General features: G+C 42.1%; 1 protein-coding gene across 1 annotated transcript in view; it reads right to left on the reverse strand.

Moving 5' to 3' along the window:
* il1rapl1b (interleukin 1 receptor accessory protein-like 1b) overlaps window positions 1–16,050 on the reverse strand; it is a 1,086,945-nt gene that overhangs the window by 619,008 nt on the left and 451,887 nt on the right. Inside the window, exon 3 of the mRNA XM_055644538.1 lies at window positions 7,429–7,708. Coding sequence (XP_055500513.1) covers window positions 7,429–7,708 — 280 coding nt within the window. The remainder of the gene's footprint in view (window positions 1–7,428; window positions 7,709–16,050) is intronic.

The raw sequence follows: 16,050 nt of genomic DNA on the forward strand, positions 1-16,050 counted from the left end.
TAAGCTCTTATTAGATGTCTCTAATAACATATTAACACGATGTGTCACCAATTGTGTTTTGACCTTATAAAGCTGTCTGATGTGGATACAATTACCATTTGAACTAACTGGTGAATAGGAAAGATTTAAACGGGTATCAGATTTAAATGGGTCAGGTAATTAAGCAATCCGGTCAAACGGGTTTCCTGGCTGGCTTGCAGGTTTTGATAGGGGCGCGGGGTGGGGTGCACACAGGGGTGTCTGCATCACCTTGGCTTTGCACCTTAGGAATTTTTTAGACAGCGCTCCCCCGCTTGCCCAGGCCCCCGCCTTTGCGATGTGTTTGTGTGTGTTCTGCTCTGACAATCGCCATTCCAGTTCCCGGTTTATCAGGCGACTGCCGGCAACTTGACAGTCTCCGGCAGTCCGCTGAAAAATCGCCTAAGTGGGATAGGCCCATTAGTTAAAAGTTGCCACTTTGTGCAAAGGGAAAAACATGGAGAACGAGTTAGCATCACAGAGGAATCACAGTTTGGAATGTTGCAGTAAAATAATAAATGCCATTTCAGTTGTCAATATGTGAACAAAAGGCAGCAAAACTGCTGTTAAGTTACAATAGAAATTTGCTCAATTTTTCCCTGAAGGAAAACAATCTGAAATATGGAAGTTATTCTGCTTCTAATTTTCAACATTCCTCTTTTTCTCTTTTTGTATGGAACGTTTAAGCTGTTATCAGACAACTGAACCATCCCACCACAACTGGGGAGCAGTCCTGAACTATTATCCACCTCATTTGGAGATCCTCAGACTATCTATCAATCTGAACACTGTGAATGGCTCGATTATAATCATGTATTGTCTTGCTGCTGACTGATTAGCACACAACAAAAGCTTTTCACTGTACCTCAACCAACCTAAACTAAAATCTCAAACATATAGCTCCAAGGATACCAGCCATCAACCAGTATTAACTATTCTTCAGTTATTACTGCAGGCATCCCTGTTGGGTGTTTCACTGACTGTAAAGGACTTTGCAGAGAGGACAATCTTGTCCTCCATCTTCATCTATATTTCTTGCTACAAATTGTCATCCCATAAAGCAGCAGCAAACCACCCTTATAACACCATAATACATTAAGTTTGGCCGCTCACTTCATACAGGTAAAGGTCATAAATTGGGGCAAGGTTGATTTTGGATGCATTAGGTGGGAACGTGCACTGCTCAATAAGATGAGTTGGTCTCCAGGTATGGGGATGGCTGGCTAGTGGGAGGCTTTCATAAACGAGATAGCAAGAGTACAGGGGCAGCATGTTCCCATTAGGGTGAGGGTTAAGGCAGGGTGGCAAATCCTTGTTGGCATTAACTGCAGATGTTTTGGTCAGGAAAAAGGAGGCAAACATCAGATTTTGGCAGTCTGGAAAACAAATCCCTCTGCATGTACAGGCCCACCACCAATTTACCGGCAATGGATGGTCCAGCACCTCCTTTAATCCAGACAAAATTATCAGAGCGCACATAAAAATTGCCTGAGCTGCCGCAGATGGCATTGCATGTGGCGCGTGCTTTTTCAGGATATTTTCCGTCTTCCTGAAAGCTAATTGTTTACATCTGCAGTTGTTGGTGGCGATCCTTCAGTTTTATGCAATTCTTAGCTTATTTTGCTAACATTTAACCCTAGCGCTGCCTTCTGAGCAAGGTCCAAGAGACAGTCATGGGGTCGAGTGTAAGCGCATTTAATTTACATTCAATATTTGTTTTCTTTCGTTTATAGCAGCCAATGGTGTTTTAGGGACCCGTGAGGTGTATAATTAGTATGTCAGAGGTGTATGGTTGTATCATTATTACATGACCTCTGAGGAAGCTATAGAATTGGATTTTTAGATTAGGGGGTTTAAAATATGTTTGGAAACATATATACATTGGAAGAGTTTAGAGGGATTTATGCCAGATGCAAGCAAATGGGACTAGCCCAAAATGCAAACTTGGATAAATTGGGCTGAAGGACTTTTCTCCACGCTCTATAGCTTTATGACCCAAATTTGGTATATATTTTATGTGTCAACAAAAATTGAAAGGTGTTTTATTGCAAGGAACGTAGTAGAGATTACTAATGAATATAACATATTATAAATATAATTGCTTCAATTGTGGAAAATAAATGTAAGCAGGATTAATGTTGTTTCCCTAATTAATCCATGATTAATTGCTCTGAATATTTAGTACATGAAGCAGAGAGAACTTCCTATTTTTTAGACTATATCGCTGTTGATGGATTAGGTATCCTGCTTAAGACAAAACTTGTCCGAATATAACATTTTCACTTTGTTAAGTTCCTCCCATGGCACAGAAGGCTGTAGAGGCTGTCAATGGATATTTTTAAGGCAGAGTTAGATAGATTCTTGATTAGTATGGGTGTCAAGGGTTAGGGGATAAGGCAGGAGAATGGGGATAGATCAGCCTTGATTGAATAGCGGAGTAGACTGATGGGCTGAATGACCGAATTCTGCCCCTAACCCTTATGACCATATTTTCACTTAGTTAATGTAGCTAAAGAAATGCGTTGCCTGTTAATTGGGTAATTCTACATTTGATAGAATTGAAACAAAAGCAATATATAACAAATATAAACTTTGTAACAATTTTATGACTAGTGTTCAATCCTACCACAAAAAAAAAACATACACATTTCCTTTGAATGGTAGAAGGGATGTTAATGCTAAAATAGCCAGTTGCCCAGTTTTATTGACCCTTCCATTTTAGATTTCTTAAAATAATGTAATGTATATTTGTTGATGTTATCGTGATAAAATATCAATAATAAACAAGGATATTGCAATTGGCTTCATGAATCTGATTCTTCATAGATCCAAATTAATAATATGGCTTATAATTTACAGCAATCGATGTTCCCTTCAAGAAATTCAAGGGCCATTTCTAACACCCTCTTAAATATAGCCAGTGAAATTTGGGGTCAACTACCCTCTGTGGCAGAGAGTTCCAGAGATTCACCACTCTCTGTGTTTTAAAAAGTTAAACTCATCTCGGTTTAAAAGGATTTCCCCCTTATCCTTAAGCTGTGACCACGTGTCCTGGACTTCCCTAACATCGGGAACAATATTCCTGCATCTAGCCTGTCCAACCCCTTAAGAGTTTTGTACGTTTCTATAAGATCCCCTCTCAATCTACTAAATTCTAGAGAGTATAAACCAAGGATAGCACATCCAAAGCTTTTCTTCATAAGACAATGACTGACATCCCAGGAATCAAACTGGTGAACCTTCTCTGCACTGTAGAAGGGATACATGCCAGTGAATATGTCCTTCCTCAGATTTGGAGACCAAGTATGCAAACAATACTCCAGGTGTCGGTCTCACCAAGACCCTATAAGCAACTGCAGTAGAACACTCCCTGCTCCTATACTCAAATCCTCTTGCTATGAAGCCAATTATGCCAAACCGCTTTCTTTAGAATGTGGAAGGCAAACTGCATGCCTGACCTAGGCAATGACTGGAGAATGTACCTCTGACAGACAGCACCCGTCTCGCAGCAACTCCCCCTTTTCCCAATCGGCCACCATTTAGATAATAATCTGCTTTCCCTTTTTTTGCCACCAAAATGGATAACCTCACATTTATCCACATTAAACTGCATCTGCCAAACATTTGCCCACTCACCCAAAGCCTATCCAAGTCACCTTGCAGTCTCCTAAACATCCTCCTTACAAACAAACACATGCCCCCCAGCTTAGTGTCATCCGAAATCGTGGAGATATTGCCTTCAATTCCCTCATCCAGATCATTAACATACCACGGAGTAACTAAATGCTGGGGTAACTCAGTACTGAGCCTTTGGTTTTTTAAATATAGTAGATTGCCTTCCATTGTGTAAAATGGGATGTAATGGATCAGTTCTCGATGCACCCCCCTTCAGTACCCAGGCTTGCCTGGGATAGCAATGATCCTTCCAGCAGACTAAACAAGGATATTGCAATTGAGAGCCATGAAAGAATCCTTCATAGATCCAAAGCCAAAATACAATGGCTTACCTAGCAGTTGGACCTTTACAGCAACTACAACTGATGTTGAAGGCCTTTCAGCAGCAAAGCGAAGCGCCTCATCAGACATTTACCATCACATGAACCAATCCAAGACAGTGAAATTTGGGGGTCACCTCACCATCAATGCTGGCTTTTTGCTATGCAGGAATCTGACTTAGCTTTTAAGGGATAAACCATAAACTTTTTCACTTGGGCCTGCAGCCCAGAACGTATCATGGTTAACTACCACAAGTTATCCATCACTGGAACAGAAAATGGAACTCTGCATAAACAGGGTATCTTCAGCTAAATACTCCTGTGATATTATTACTCCTGTAATCATGTGCTGTCTTTCTGCTGACTGGATAGCACACAACAAAAGCTTTTCACTGTATCTCAGTATAAATGACAAAATACCTAAAATAAACTAAACTAAACTGAAATGTAGAAGGGATACATGCCAGTGAATATTTTTAGTTTAGTTTCGAGATACAGTATGGAAACAGACTCTTCGGTCCACCGAATCTGCGCCGACAAGCAATCACCCATACACTAGTTCTATCCAACACACTAGGGATAAATTTACTGAAGCCAATTAACCTACAAACCTGCATGTCTTTAGAATGTGGAAGGAAACCGGAGCACCCAGTGAAAACCTAGGCGATCACAGGGAGAATGTACAAACTCTGCACAGACAGCACCTGTAGTCAGGATCGAACCTGGGTCTCTGGCGCTGTAAGGCAGCAACTTTACCTCTGCGCCACTGTGCCGCCCACTTTTATTACTTGAAAAATTGCAATTATATCTCGCAGCATTTTAGACAGATAAATAGATATTATGGTCGAAAACATCTGCTCAGTGAACATTTTGCCCCTTTATTGTACAAAGAAGATGTCACTGACAATGTATTCATTGGCTTCCCTTAGATGTTCCTAAACTAAGGAGCAATTAAGAAACAAACACATTGGTGGGTCTGGAGTCCAATGAAGGGCAGACAAGGTATGGGTAGCAGATTTTCTTCTCTGAAGAATATCCAGCAAACCAGATTTACAGGACCACGGAGTAACTAAATGCTTACAATAACTCAGAATATCCTTTGTTTTTTTAAATATTCATAGATTGTATTCAATTACTTAAATGGGAGACAATGGATCAGCGTTCTCGTCGCACCCCCCTTCAGTACCCAGGCTTGCCTGGGAAAGCCAATGATCCTTCCAGCAGACTAAATTCTACAAGACGACGCCTGAGAGCCAAGTCAAAGAATCCTAGTCATTATCCCAAAGCCGAAAGCAGCAATAACGACCAGCCTCAAGAGCACCTAGCAGTTGGACCTGCTCTCCAAATACTACAACTGAATGTTGAAGGCCTCTCTGCAGCCAAGCGACGCCTCATCAAAGTCCTTGCCCACCAACACTCCATTGACATCATCTGTCTCCAAGAGACTCACGTTGGCACTGAGGAAGCGGGTCGTTACACCATCAATGGCTTTGACCTTCTTTGCTACGCTCCCCATGCCAAACATGGACGTGCTACCTATGTGCGCTCCAAGATAGCTGAAGCAAGTCACCTGACCATAGCAAGTTTCTCGGATACCATAACTATTGGTGGTTTCCACATTGTCAGTGTGTACAAGCCACCAAGTGCCAACTGGGATCTGCAAGTCCTACCCACCCTACCCCACCCTGCCATCTATGTGGGAGACTTTAACAGCCACCGCCCTGACTGGGGTTACCCAGCAGCCGATCATGATGGGGGAGGCACTTTCAGACTGGGCATCCATAAATGACCTTGCTCTCATACACGACCCAAAACAAAGAGGAACATTCCACTCTGCCAGGTGGAACAAGGACTACTCTCCTGACTTGTGCTCTTTGAATGGAACCCATTACCCTGCACAGACCCTCATCCTGAAAGATTTCCCACACAAAAAACGGTCAACAGTGCCCCTCACTCATACACATCCACAAGGAACCTAACACCTCCCCGTCCAAACTGAAGCAGTCCCCAGAAAGACCTATCTCTGGAATTTGACAGGACAAAGGAACATCTGGAAGAAAGCACAGGTGAAGTGAAACTCTCCTCAGAGTGTTGTTCACCATCCCCCCACACTGCGCACAGCCAGCCCTTGTAGATGAAGCCGATACAACCGTTTCTGCCAGGTCGCCATCTATAAAGCCGCCCAATTGAAAACAATTCCAAACAGGCTACCGTCCCCTCTACGTCCCATGCCTGGATGGAGAAAGCGCTGCCCTCCTACAAAACTACAAAACATCATATGGACATCTTCAACCCACCCACTGCTCGACTTCCATCTAGACGACCAATTTGGAAGAACCCACCACCAGCTGATTTCACCATCCAATCAGCTTGGAAAAAGGAATGGGAGTCCAAGGACATCCCAAATAAACATCTGGTGTCAGACCCCACCCTACCGATCCCTGGCACTAATCTCCCAAGGAAGCAGTGGACGATGCTGAATAGATTCAGGACTGGACATGGCCCCTGCTTGGCCAGCCTTCACAAATGGGGCAGCAGTCCAACCCCACGGTGTGCTTGTGGAGAGCAGCAAACAATGCAACACATCATTGAAGCATGCCCTCAACAAAGACTCAAAGGAGGACTTGTCACCCTTCATACAGCAAATCAAGAGGCAACTGCTTGGCTAAAGGACTTTGCATTCGCTAAATAAAATTACTTAAATTCAAATTCCTCACCTGTAATTGTGGGATTCAAACTTGTTTCTCTGGATCAATGATGCAGGCTGTGTTGTTAATCCAGTCATTTAACCACAATGCTCCCATGCTCTTAATTACATTGCATTTCCTTGCTGTGGTTACAAGCAGTAAATACCAAACAGGTAGCAGTACAGACTTAGAGGAAAATACTGAAGCAAAAATCACAGCAGTCTATCTGGGGGACATAGCCAATTCTTTGACAGACAATTGAGCCAACACTCACAGTCATATTTGCACAATGTTTTTGCCCCTTGAAACTCCTCAGTGACCACCCTCGAAAACAACTGCAATTGATAGGACGATGAACGGAACTTTTTTCATTAAAATATTTTTAAAAGGCTGTAAAGTCAGAGCACATCTCACAAAATATTAACTGCCATTCATCAGCATTTTTAATCCTAGACGTGCTATGAGATACGGCAAACTAGGTGGACAAGTTCTTCCCAAAGGGGCAATTCTCTCATCCTCAAAACATGTTGGAAAGAACTTCCAATGATCAAAGATGACGCATCAACACCTCGGATGCTTGTAATAGATTTGCTGCATGTATATTTTAGAGTAGAGTTTCACATTTTAATTTAATGCATTATCATCTGCAGAACATGAACAAATAGGAAAGTAATGTTTTTCTCTGCATACAATTTCTCAGAGGGTTTTTAAGAAACAATTTATCATACCTCAATACACAGGAAAACAGTCCACCGTCTTGTAGTTCTGTTGGACGAAACCATATGGAGTCCTCCTCTTTGCTCATTCGAATTCCATCAAATGGTATCGGCTCTTCAAAGTCCCCATGACCGTTACTTTTGTACCACATCAAGCTGAGTCCTGAACTCTGAGCTAAGGTGTAGTTGGCCCTGATGTATCCATAAAATAATGCACACTTCACTCGAACTGGTTCTCCCATAAGGACTCGATACTTCTTGTAATCCACGGACCAGTCAGTACATCCATCAGCTAAAATAAAGATAAATTAAAAAAAATATCCGTTACCATTGAAACAGTTGACATTTCATTCCATCTTCATGATCTTTATTGAATTATAAAACTCAAATAAAAATATTTATGAAATGTGACAATTATATAATGTTATAAGGTGTATGTAACATGATACAGCAGCAAAATAAAGCCGTTTTAGAGATGGGAGTAGTTTTACCCATTCAGAACACCACCAATCAAATAAAGCAATATGTCAATATGATAGAGTCAAAAGACTGATTGTCATTTAATTTTTTTTTAAATCAATCTCATCAGAGAATCATAGAGTTGCTATGCAACATGGAAACAGGCACTTCGGCCCAACCTGCTTACCCCGACCAACACGTCCCATTAATGATAGTCCCACCTGCCTGCGTTTGGCCCATATACCTCTAAAGCTATCCTATCCATGTACCTGTCTAAATGTGGGGGGAAAGGGGGGAACTGCTTTTGGTCACCTCCTCGAAGGAGAGGCGACTTTTTCGATGTCGCTTCCCTCACGGCCTAACAGCATGGATTGGAGCAGCCTTTCCCGGAGTCGGTACCAGTGATACAGCAGAGGGCATAGGGTGGACATTTTCTATCGCAGTGGGAGAACCCTTGCCGGGGATCGCCAGAAAGGAGTGCTCCGATCACTGGCCTGGTGACTTTGACATCATGGGGCTGTGGTCTGAGGAGCTTCTAGCTGCGGGCAGGATGTGGACTTACCATCCAGAGCCTGGGATCCCTTGCCGGGGATCGCCAGGAGAAGAGCTCGACCGCCGGCCTGCGGCCTATAACATACTGAAGCCGCGGTCTCCAGTAGGAAAGTACCTATTTGGGCACTCCAAGCCGCGGAGTGTGTTCAACCGTCCTGACGGCGGAGTTTGGATCATCATCGGTGACTACGGAGGGTTCATGGCCCCGACCATGGGTGAACAAATGAGGAAGACTGGCTGAACTTTGTTGCCTTCCACCACAGTGAAGAATGATGTGGTGGATGTTTGTGTTACATCTTTTGTGGATTGTGTGTTCTTTACAAGTGTTTCGCTGCTGGCAAATTCATTTCACTGCACCTTTGGGTACAAATTTGGCTTTGACTTTGAATTTGTTGTACCATGCTGTTGCAATCTCTTCCAGCTGCCATCATGCCTACACTTACTCTTCCCCCCCCCCTCAGTAGACAATAATATATTTATTTATTTCCCATCGCTTGGACAACCTTGGGATACTACCCTGTCACAGACATTCCCTTTGTTCTCCCTACCCATTACGTTCTCTGCAACATATTTGTTTTCTCAATTTTCCAGTTCTTGGGAAGAATCATCAACCTGGAGTCACAAGAGACTGCAGGAGCGGGAATCTGGGGCAGAAGAACTAAATGCTGGAGAAACTCAAAGGGCCAGACAGCATCTGTGGAGGGAATAGTCAGTCAAGATTTTGGGCCTAGACACTTCCTTTGGACAGACCAGAAGATGGTTCTATGATTGTCCATTCCTTCCACTGATGCTGAATGACCCATTAAGTTCCTCTAACACTTTATTAGTTGACCTCAACCTGCAATGTTACCCTTTTCTCTATCCCCAGTATTTTCCACTTCCAATCAGGGTCTTCCAGCATCTACAGACTTTTTGTTCTTCAACAGCTGACCAGTAGCCCAGATAAGAGCCATTCCTCAAATTATCAGCTCCTTTCTTCTTAAACCATAAAAAAATCCATGAAAGGACAAAGCAGGATCTGCCTGACCTGCTCCAGCACTTTGTGTCCTTTTGCGTATTAACCAGCAACTGCAATTCCTTGTATCAACTAAAAATCCACAATCTAATTCCTTAAATAAATACTATGCCGTAGACAGTAAGATCACATCAATATATTTGTTTAGATAATTCTTCCAGACACTTTTGGAGTATCTATGTGAAAGCAAATATAGCATGGTTGCTTTCCTGAATACTATGTAGTTACTTTTGTCTTACTTCAGTAAAATTCAATTTTCCTTTGTAACAAACCTTCGTAGATTTATTGTACCAAAAAGTACTGATGCACGGTGGTAGCGGAGGTGGATATGATTGTTTAAAGCACCTTTTACTTTGCTTCGATGAATATCATGGGAGATGCTTGTGTAATAGTCATACAGCGTGGAAACAAGTCCTTCGACCCAACTTGTCCACACTGGCCAACGTGTCCCATCTACACTAGTTTGACCTGCTGTGGAAGGTTAGATCGCATGGAATCCAAAGAGAGATAGCTGAATGGATAGCAAATTGGCTCCATGGAAGGAAGCAGAGGATGATGGTGGAAGGTTGACTCTCAGACTGGAGGCCTGTGACTAGTGGTGTGCCTTGGGGTTCGGTGCTGGGCCCTTTACTGTTTTCCAATTTGGATGAGAACATACAGGGCAAGATTAGCAAGTTTGCTGATGAAAGTTAGTGGTTTTGCAGATAGTGAAGATGGTTGTGAAAGATTACAGCAGGGTCTGGATCGATTAGCCAGGTGGGCAGAGGAATGGTTGATGGAATTTAATACAGAAACGTGTGAGGTGTTGCTTTTTGGGGCGTCGAACAAGGGCAGGGCCTACACAGTAAATGGTAGGCCTCTGGGGAGTGTTATAGAGCAGAGGGATCTAGGAGCGCAGGTGCATGGTTCTTGAAGGTCGAGTCACAGGTAGATAAGGTGGTCTAAAAGGCTTTTGGCACTTTGGCCTTCATCAGTCAAAGTATCGTGTATATAAGTTGGGAGAAAAAGATGTTGGTGAGACCACATTTAGAGTATTGTGTTTAGTTCTAGGCACCATGTTATAAGAATATATTGTCAAGCTTGAAAGGGTTCAGAACATTTTTATGAGGATGTTGCCAGGACTATAAGGTGTGAGCTACAGGGAGAAATTGAGTAGGCTGGGTCTCAATGGAGTGCAGGAGGATGAGGGGAGTGCTTATAGAGGTGTACAAATTCATGAGAGGAATAGATCGGGTAGATACACAGTGTCTTTTGCCCAGAGTAGGGCAAATTGAGGACCAGAGGACATAGGTTGAAGGTGAAGGGGAAAAGATTTAATAGGAATCCGAGGGGTAACATTTTTACATAATGGTGTATGTAGGTGGGTGTATGGAACAAGTGCCAGAAGAGGTAGTTGAGGCTGGGACTATCCCATTGTTTAAGAAACAGTTAGACAGGTACATGGATAGGACAGGTTTGGAGGGAGATGGACCATGCTAAGGCAAGTGGGACTAGTGTAACTGCATTGCTGGAAGGTGTGGGCGCATTGGGCAGAAGGGCCTGTTTCCACACTGTTTCACTCTATGACCTGCCTGAATTTGGCCTATATTCTTCTAAACCTGTCCTATCCATGTACTTGTTTAATGTTTCTTAAATGTTGAGATTGCACCTGCCTCAACTACCTCCTCCAGCAGCTCGTTTCATACACCTACCACCCTTTGCATGAAAAAGTTACCCCTCAGGTTCCTATTAAATCTTTCCCCCCCCTCACCTTAAACCGATGTCCTCTGGTTCTCGATTCTCCTACTCTGGGCAAAAGACTCTGTGCGCCTACCCGATCTATTCCTCTCATGATTTTGTGCACTTCTATAAGATCACCCCTTATCCTCCTGTGCTCTAAGGAATAGAGTTCTAGCTTGCTCAACCTCTCCCTATACCTCATACCCTCAAGTCCTGGCAAATTCCTCGTAAATCTTCTCTGTACATCTTTCCTGCTTGATAGCATCTTTCCAATAATATGGTGCCCAAAATTGAACACAATTGTCTAAATGCAGCCTCACCAACGTTTTATACAACAGCAACATGACCTCCCAACTTCCATACTGTTGTTGTGAAGTTACTTGAAAACCTAACAGTTTGCATGATGGCTTTGGGCATTGTTCTACTGCTACCCCAAGCTCTCAAAACAAAAGGATGGAATTGTCAAACAAAAGTCAAAAATGTTCAAGCGATCCTCCCAGAAATAGGCTGTGACGCTGCAGAAGTTTGAAAAAATTGATGAAGCAACTCCTCTTATTGTGATGGGGAGAAGCTTGTCAAGCCTATTCCACTAGGACTGAATGTGTCATGGAGGCGAATGATTGAAGGATAGTACTTGTGCTTTCACAATTTTCTTGCTATTGCCAACGCAAAAAAGCCTTTCCGTTGAGATGTATAAATTTACGAGGGCAAGTTTACCGGTGAATTATAAGATCAATATAGAACAGCGCTGCAAGAATTCACTGAAGTTGTGCATTTCATTCAATTACACCAAAATCAATCTTAGAAAATGTGAGGAAACAGGAGAGCAAGGTGTTTTTTTTTAATGCAACAAGTGGAGAAAGAACAAATGTCAAAGAATATAATGACCGGCACATAAACTGATACTGTAGCTGAAACAAGTGAAGAACCATGAACAACCGCTGCAGTAGTGATTGAGGCCAGTGCATCGAGGAGTTTGCAAAACTGAAGAGATACTAAATACCAGTGAAGCATGCATCACTCACTGTGTATGTGCTTCAAGTTTGAGCTATCAAATTTGATTTAAGCTATCAAAAGTGAGCAATTTCCCTTGCTAATAGTTGGGTTATCACGGCATGATGCTAAATTATACTAATAATGTTAATTAGATTGTCATCTAAATTACTAACGTTGCTAACAAACAGGCACAATTCTGCTTGATGCTGACATTTTACACCTCTATAAAATGGATGTTGGCATATGGATTTGTTTAAGCAGGTATCACACTTGATGATAGACACAAAAAGCTGGGGTAACTCAGCAGGTCAGACAGCATCTCTGGAGAAAAGGGAGGTCGAGAACCTGATGGTTTTCCATGCAGCCTTTGAGAACCACTTCTGAAAGTGTCCTGTAGTGAAGTTGAAGATTGGGAGTATTGCATGCAGTTCTGGTCGCCCCATAACAAGAAGAATGTGGAGGCTTTGGAAAGGGTCCAAGAAAAGGTTTACCAGTATTCTGCCTGGATTACAGGGTATTGGCTTTGAGGAGAGGTTGGTAAACCTATGAATGTTGTCTCTAGAATGCTGGAGGTTGAATGGAGATCTGGTAGAAATATATACAATTGTGAGAGGCATAGAAAGGGTGGTCAGTCAGAACCTTTTTCCCAGGGTAGATATGTCTTTGAAAGGAAAGAAGGAAAGAAGGAAAGAAGGAAAGAAGAAAGAAGGAAAGAAGGAGAGAGAGAGAGAGAGAGGGAGAGAGAGAGAGAGAGAGAGAGAGAGAGAGAGGGGGGGCTGGCACTCACTCTTTGGGGTGATAGTGGAAACAGGCACAACAGTGGCATTGAAGAGACATTTAGATAGGCACATGCAGGTGCATGTGTGACATGGATCCATGTGTGACATGGATCGTGTGCAGGGACTGGTGTGGTATGGATCATGGGCAGGCAGATGAGGTTAGTTTTGTGTTTTTCACAGATATTATGGCCCAACTGACGTTCTTGAGCTGTACTTTTCTATGCTCTATGTTCTAACTCTCTGCTAAATGATTCCACAGGTGAAATTCAGAAGTTAGTGCAAGGAGATCAGGGAAGAGAAGTCACTGCAAATTACTTTGAGGGTGTAGATTTGCAGTGAAAAGTTGAGAGAAGCAATTGAAGGCCACGGCTTAACATTTCAATGCTTTTCTTCAAAGATGAATTCATCTGTATTCCTATGTTTTATTGATGCGTCCAAGGCATTTGATAGAATTAATCATGAACAATTGTTTGTAAAATTGCTAGATAGAGGTGCCCCTAAATTTTTAGTGAGAATTTTAGTGTTTTGGTATGCCCATCAAACGTTTCAGGTTAAATGGGACAATGTTGTATCTGTTCCATTCTGTTTTAGTAACGGAGTGCGGCAAGGAGGAATTTTGTCTCCTATTTTATTTAATGTTTATATGGATGAATTATCAAATCAGTTAAATAGGTTAAAAACTGTCTGTCTTGTGGGCAACACTATTGTTAATCATCTTATGTATGCAGACGACCTGGTCCTGCTCTGTCCATATAGTGCTGGGCTGCAGCAGATGCTGAAGGTGTGCTCTCAGTATGGCCTTGATTATGACATAAAGTATAACGCTAAAAAAAGCCGCATAATGATAGTTAGAAGCGCTGAGGACAGGCAATCAACTTTTCCGACCTTTTATTTGTCAGACAGTCCTCTAACTGTGTGTGACAAAATTAAATACCTAGGTCATGTCATTTCCGATGACTGGACGGATGACAAAGACATCTACCGACAGCGCTGTAAAATTTATTTTCAAGCTAACATACTTATAAGGAAGTTTTCTATGTGCTCTGACTCTGTGAAGTATTCCCTGTTCAGAACCTATATCACACCGTTATATACTGCTCAATTGTGTTCTAATTATAAGAAAAAGAGTATGCAGAGGCTCAAGGTAGCATACAATGATGCAATGAGGTTGCTGCTTCATGTCCCTAGGTGGCATAGTGCCAGTCAATTGTTTGTGTCCACTAGAGTGCCAACCTGTGAGGCACTCTTAACACAGCTGATGTTTAGTTTTATGTGTCGCCTGGACAAGTCAAAGAACCACATAATTGAAGCCCTAGTCAGCCCTCTGAAAAGCTGCTATAGATTCACTTCTAGGCTAAGATGGCATTGGTGCAATAGGTTGTATATCTTATAGGCTAATATGCATTTTTAATGTATTTTTTGTATCTCCTTATACTGTATGATGTGTTATATGGACCTGTGTCTGAAATAAAGCTTTATTTTATTCAAAGGTGTATGGAGCACTAAAAAGTGCCCCAGAAAGATAAAATGAAACTTTGAGGGTTGGGAAGGTGGCTTCTGTTGGATGTGTAGATCCGATCAAAGTGATTGCAACTTTGGAGGTGTCGACACCAACAAACATGACACAATGACATGGGACATGCTCAATATCGGAGGGAATTTTATCCTCCTCTACCAGGCAAGGTGATGCCACACAAAAGTTTAACAGGGAAAACGACTAAGTGGTCCAACTTCATCAAATCTCTCTCTGCTTTAAGGATACCCAAAATGACTTGGCCTCCAAAGTCATTTGTGGCAATGAATTCCACAGATTCACCACCCTCTGGCTGCAGAAATTCCTCCTCATACTATTCTAAAGGTACATCCTTTTATTCCAAAACGGTGCCCTCTGGCCCGAAACCCTCCCACTACTGAAAGCATCCTCTCCACATCCACTCTATATAGGCCTTTCATTACTCTATAGTCTTTGACATTTCCACCCTGGAAAAAAAAGATTCTATGTTGCAGATATTACAATAACTGGTCTTCAAGCCTTATTCCCTCTCGTTCAATACCAAAGAGATAGTGCATTCCATAAATAAGCCATGCAGGATGATTCATTGCACCAATGGTTTTCTGCCTAAAAATTGTAGTTTACAATATTTTCTATAAATGAACTCAATAACTATGTCAGTAATTACTGGGCTGGAAAGCCCGCCCAATACTCTTGGGTCTTTAATGAGATCTAAATGTTATGTAACTGAGACACATGTGGGTTCAGGGGCAACTGAATTAATTAAGTAGTTTGGAAATAGCTGTATGTCTCAGCTGATCAAAAGCCTCCATGAGGAATCTCAATGAGATGGAGTAAATGCACCTTGCTGCTGTTGCTAAGATGTTCTTATCTTAGATATATCCTGACATTTTCAGTAGCACTTCATTAATATCACTCCATGAGCACAGTGCCGAGCTGTAAATGAGATGCAGTTGTGTGTTCTGTATTGGCATTACAAAAGGTGCATACAAATACATCTCCATTACATTTTACATATAGGTGCAAATTAATGCAGTCAATGATGATTCAGACTCCCTGAACACTTCATCATGTTGTTTTGCCCATATAAACGGTCTCAAAGTGTATAAAAAGGCATTAAAATAAACTCTAGCTAAAACACAATACTGGAAACCAAATTAGTGTACAAAAGGAACTGCAGATGCAGATACCAAAGATAAACGCAGAGTGCTGTAGTAACTCTACAGGTCAAGCAGCATCTTTGGTGCCGTTTCAGGTTAGGACCCTTCTTCAGACTGAACCTTCACCCACCAATCCAGGTGGCATCAAGTGCAATTGCTATATCTCACCAGGGTTACACTCAGCTAACTTGACCAGAATTGGATGACTGGGTTGTCTGTGGCTTGGTGGCTCATTTTCTGAACTGAGAAAATGAGGATCAGATATTATATTTTCAATTGTTATTCTGTCAATATACCAGGCAAATCCATTCCAGGTTTGCAAAGCTGCCCAGAGGATTTGTCAGCAACAGAGACACAGAATCTTCCCTTCCCATTAATAAAAGATGAGCAGAAAGGTTGCTGAAAACCTTGTGATTTTCTTTTTGTACATATACAAGCTTA

Source organism: Leucoraja erinacea, chromosome 13, assembly GCF_028641065.1.
Source record: "Leucoraja erinacea ecotype New England chromosome 13, Leri_hhj_1, whole genome shotgun sequence".
Classification (NCBI taxonomy): domain Eukaryota; kingdom Metazoa; phylum Chordata; class Chondrichthyes; order Rajiformes; family Rajidae; genus Leucoraja; species Leucoraja erinaceus.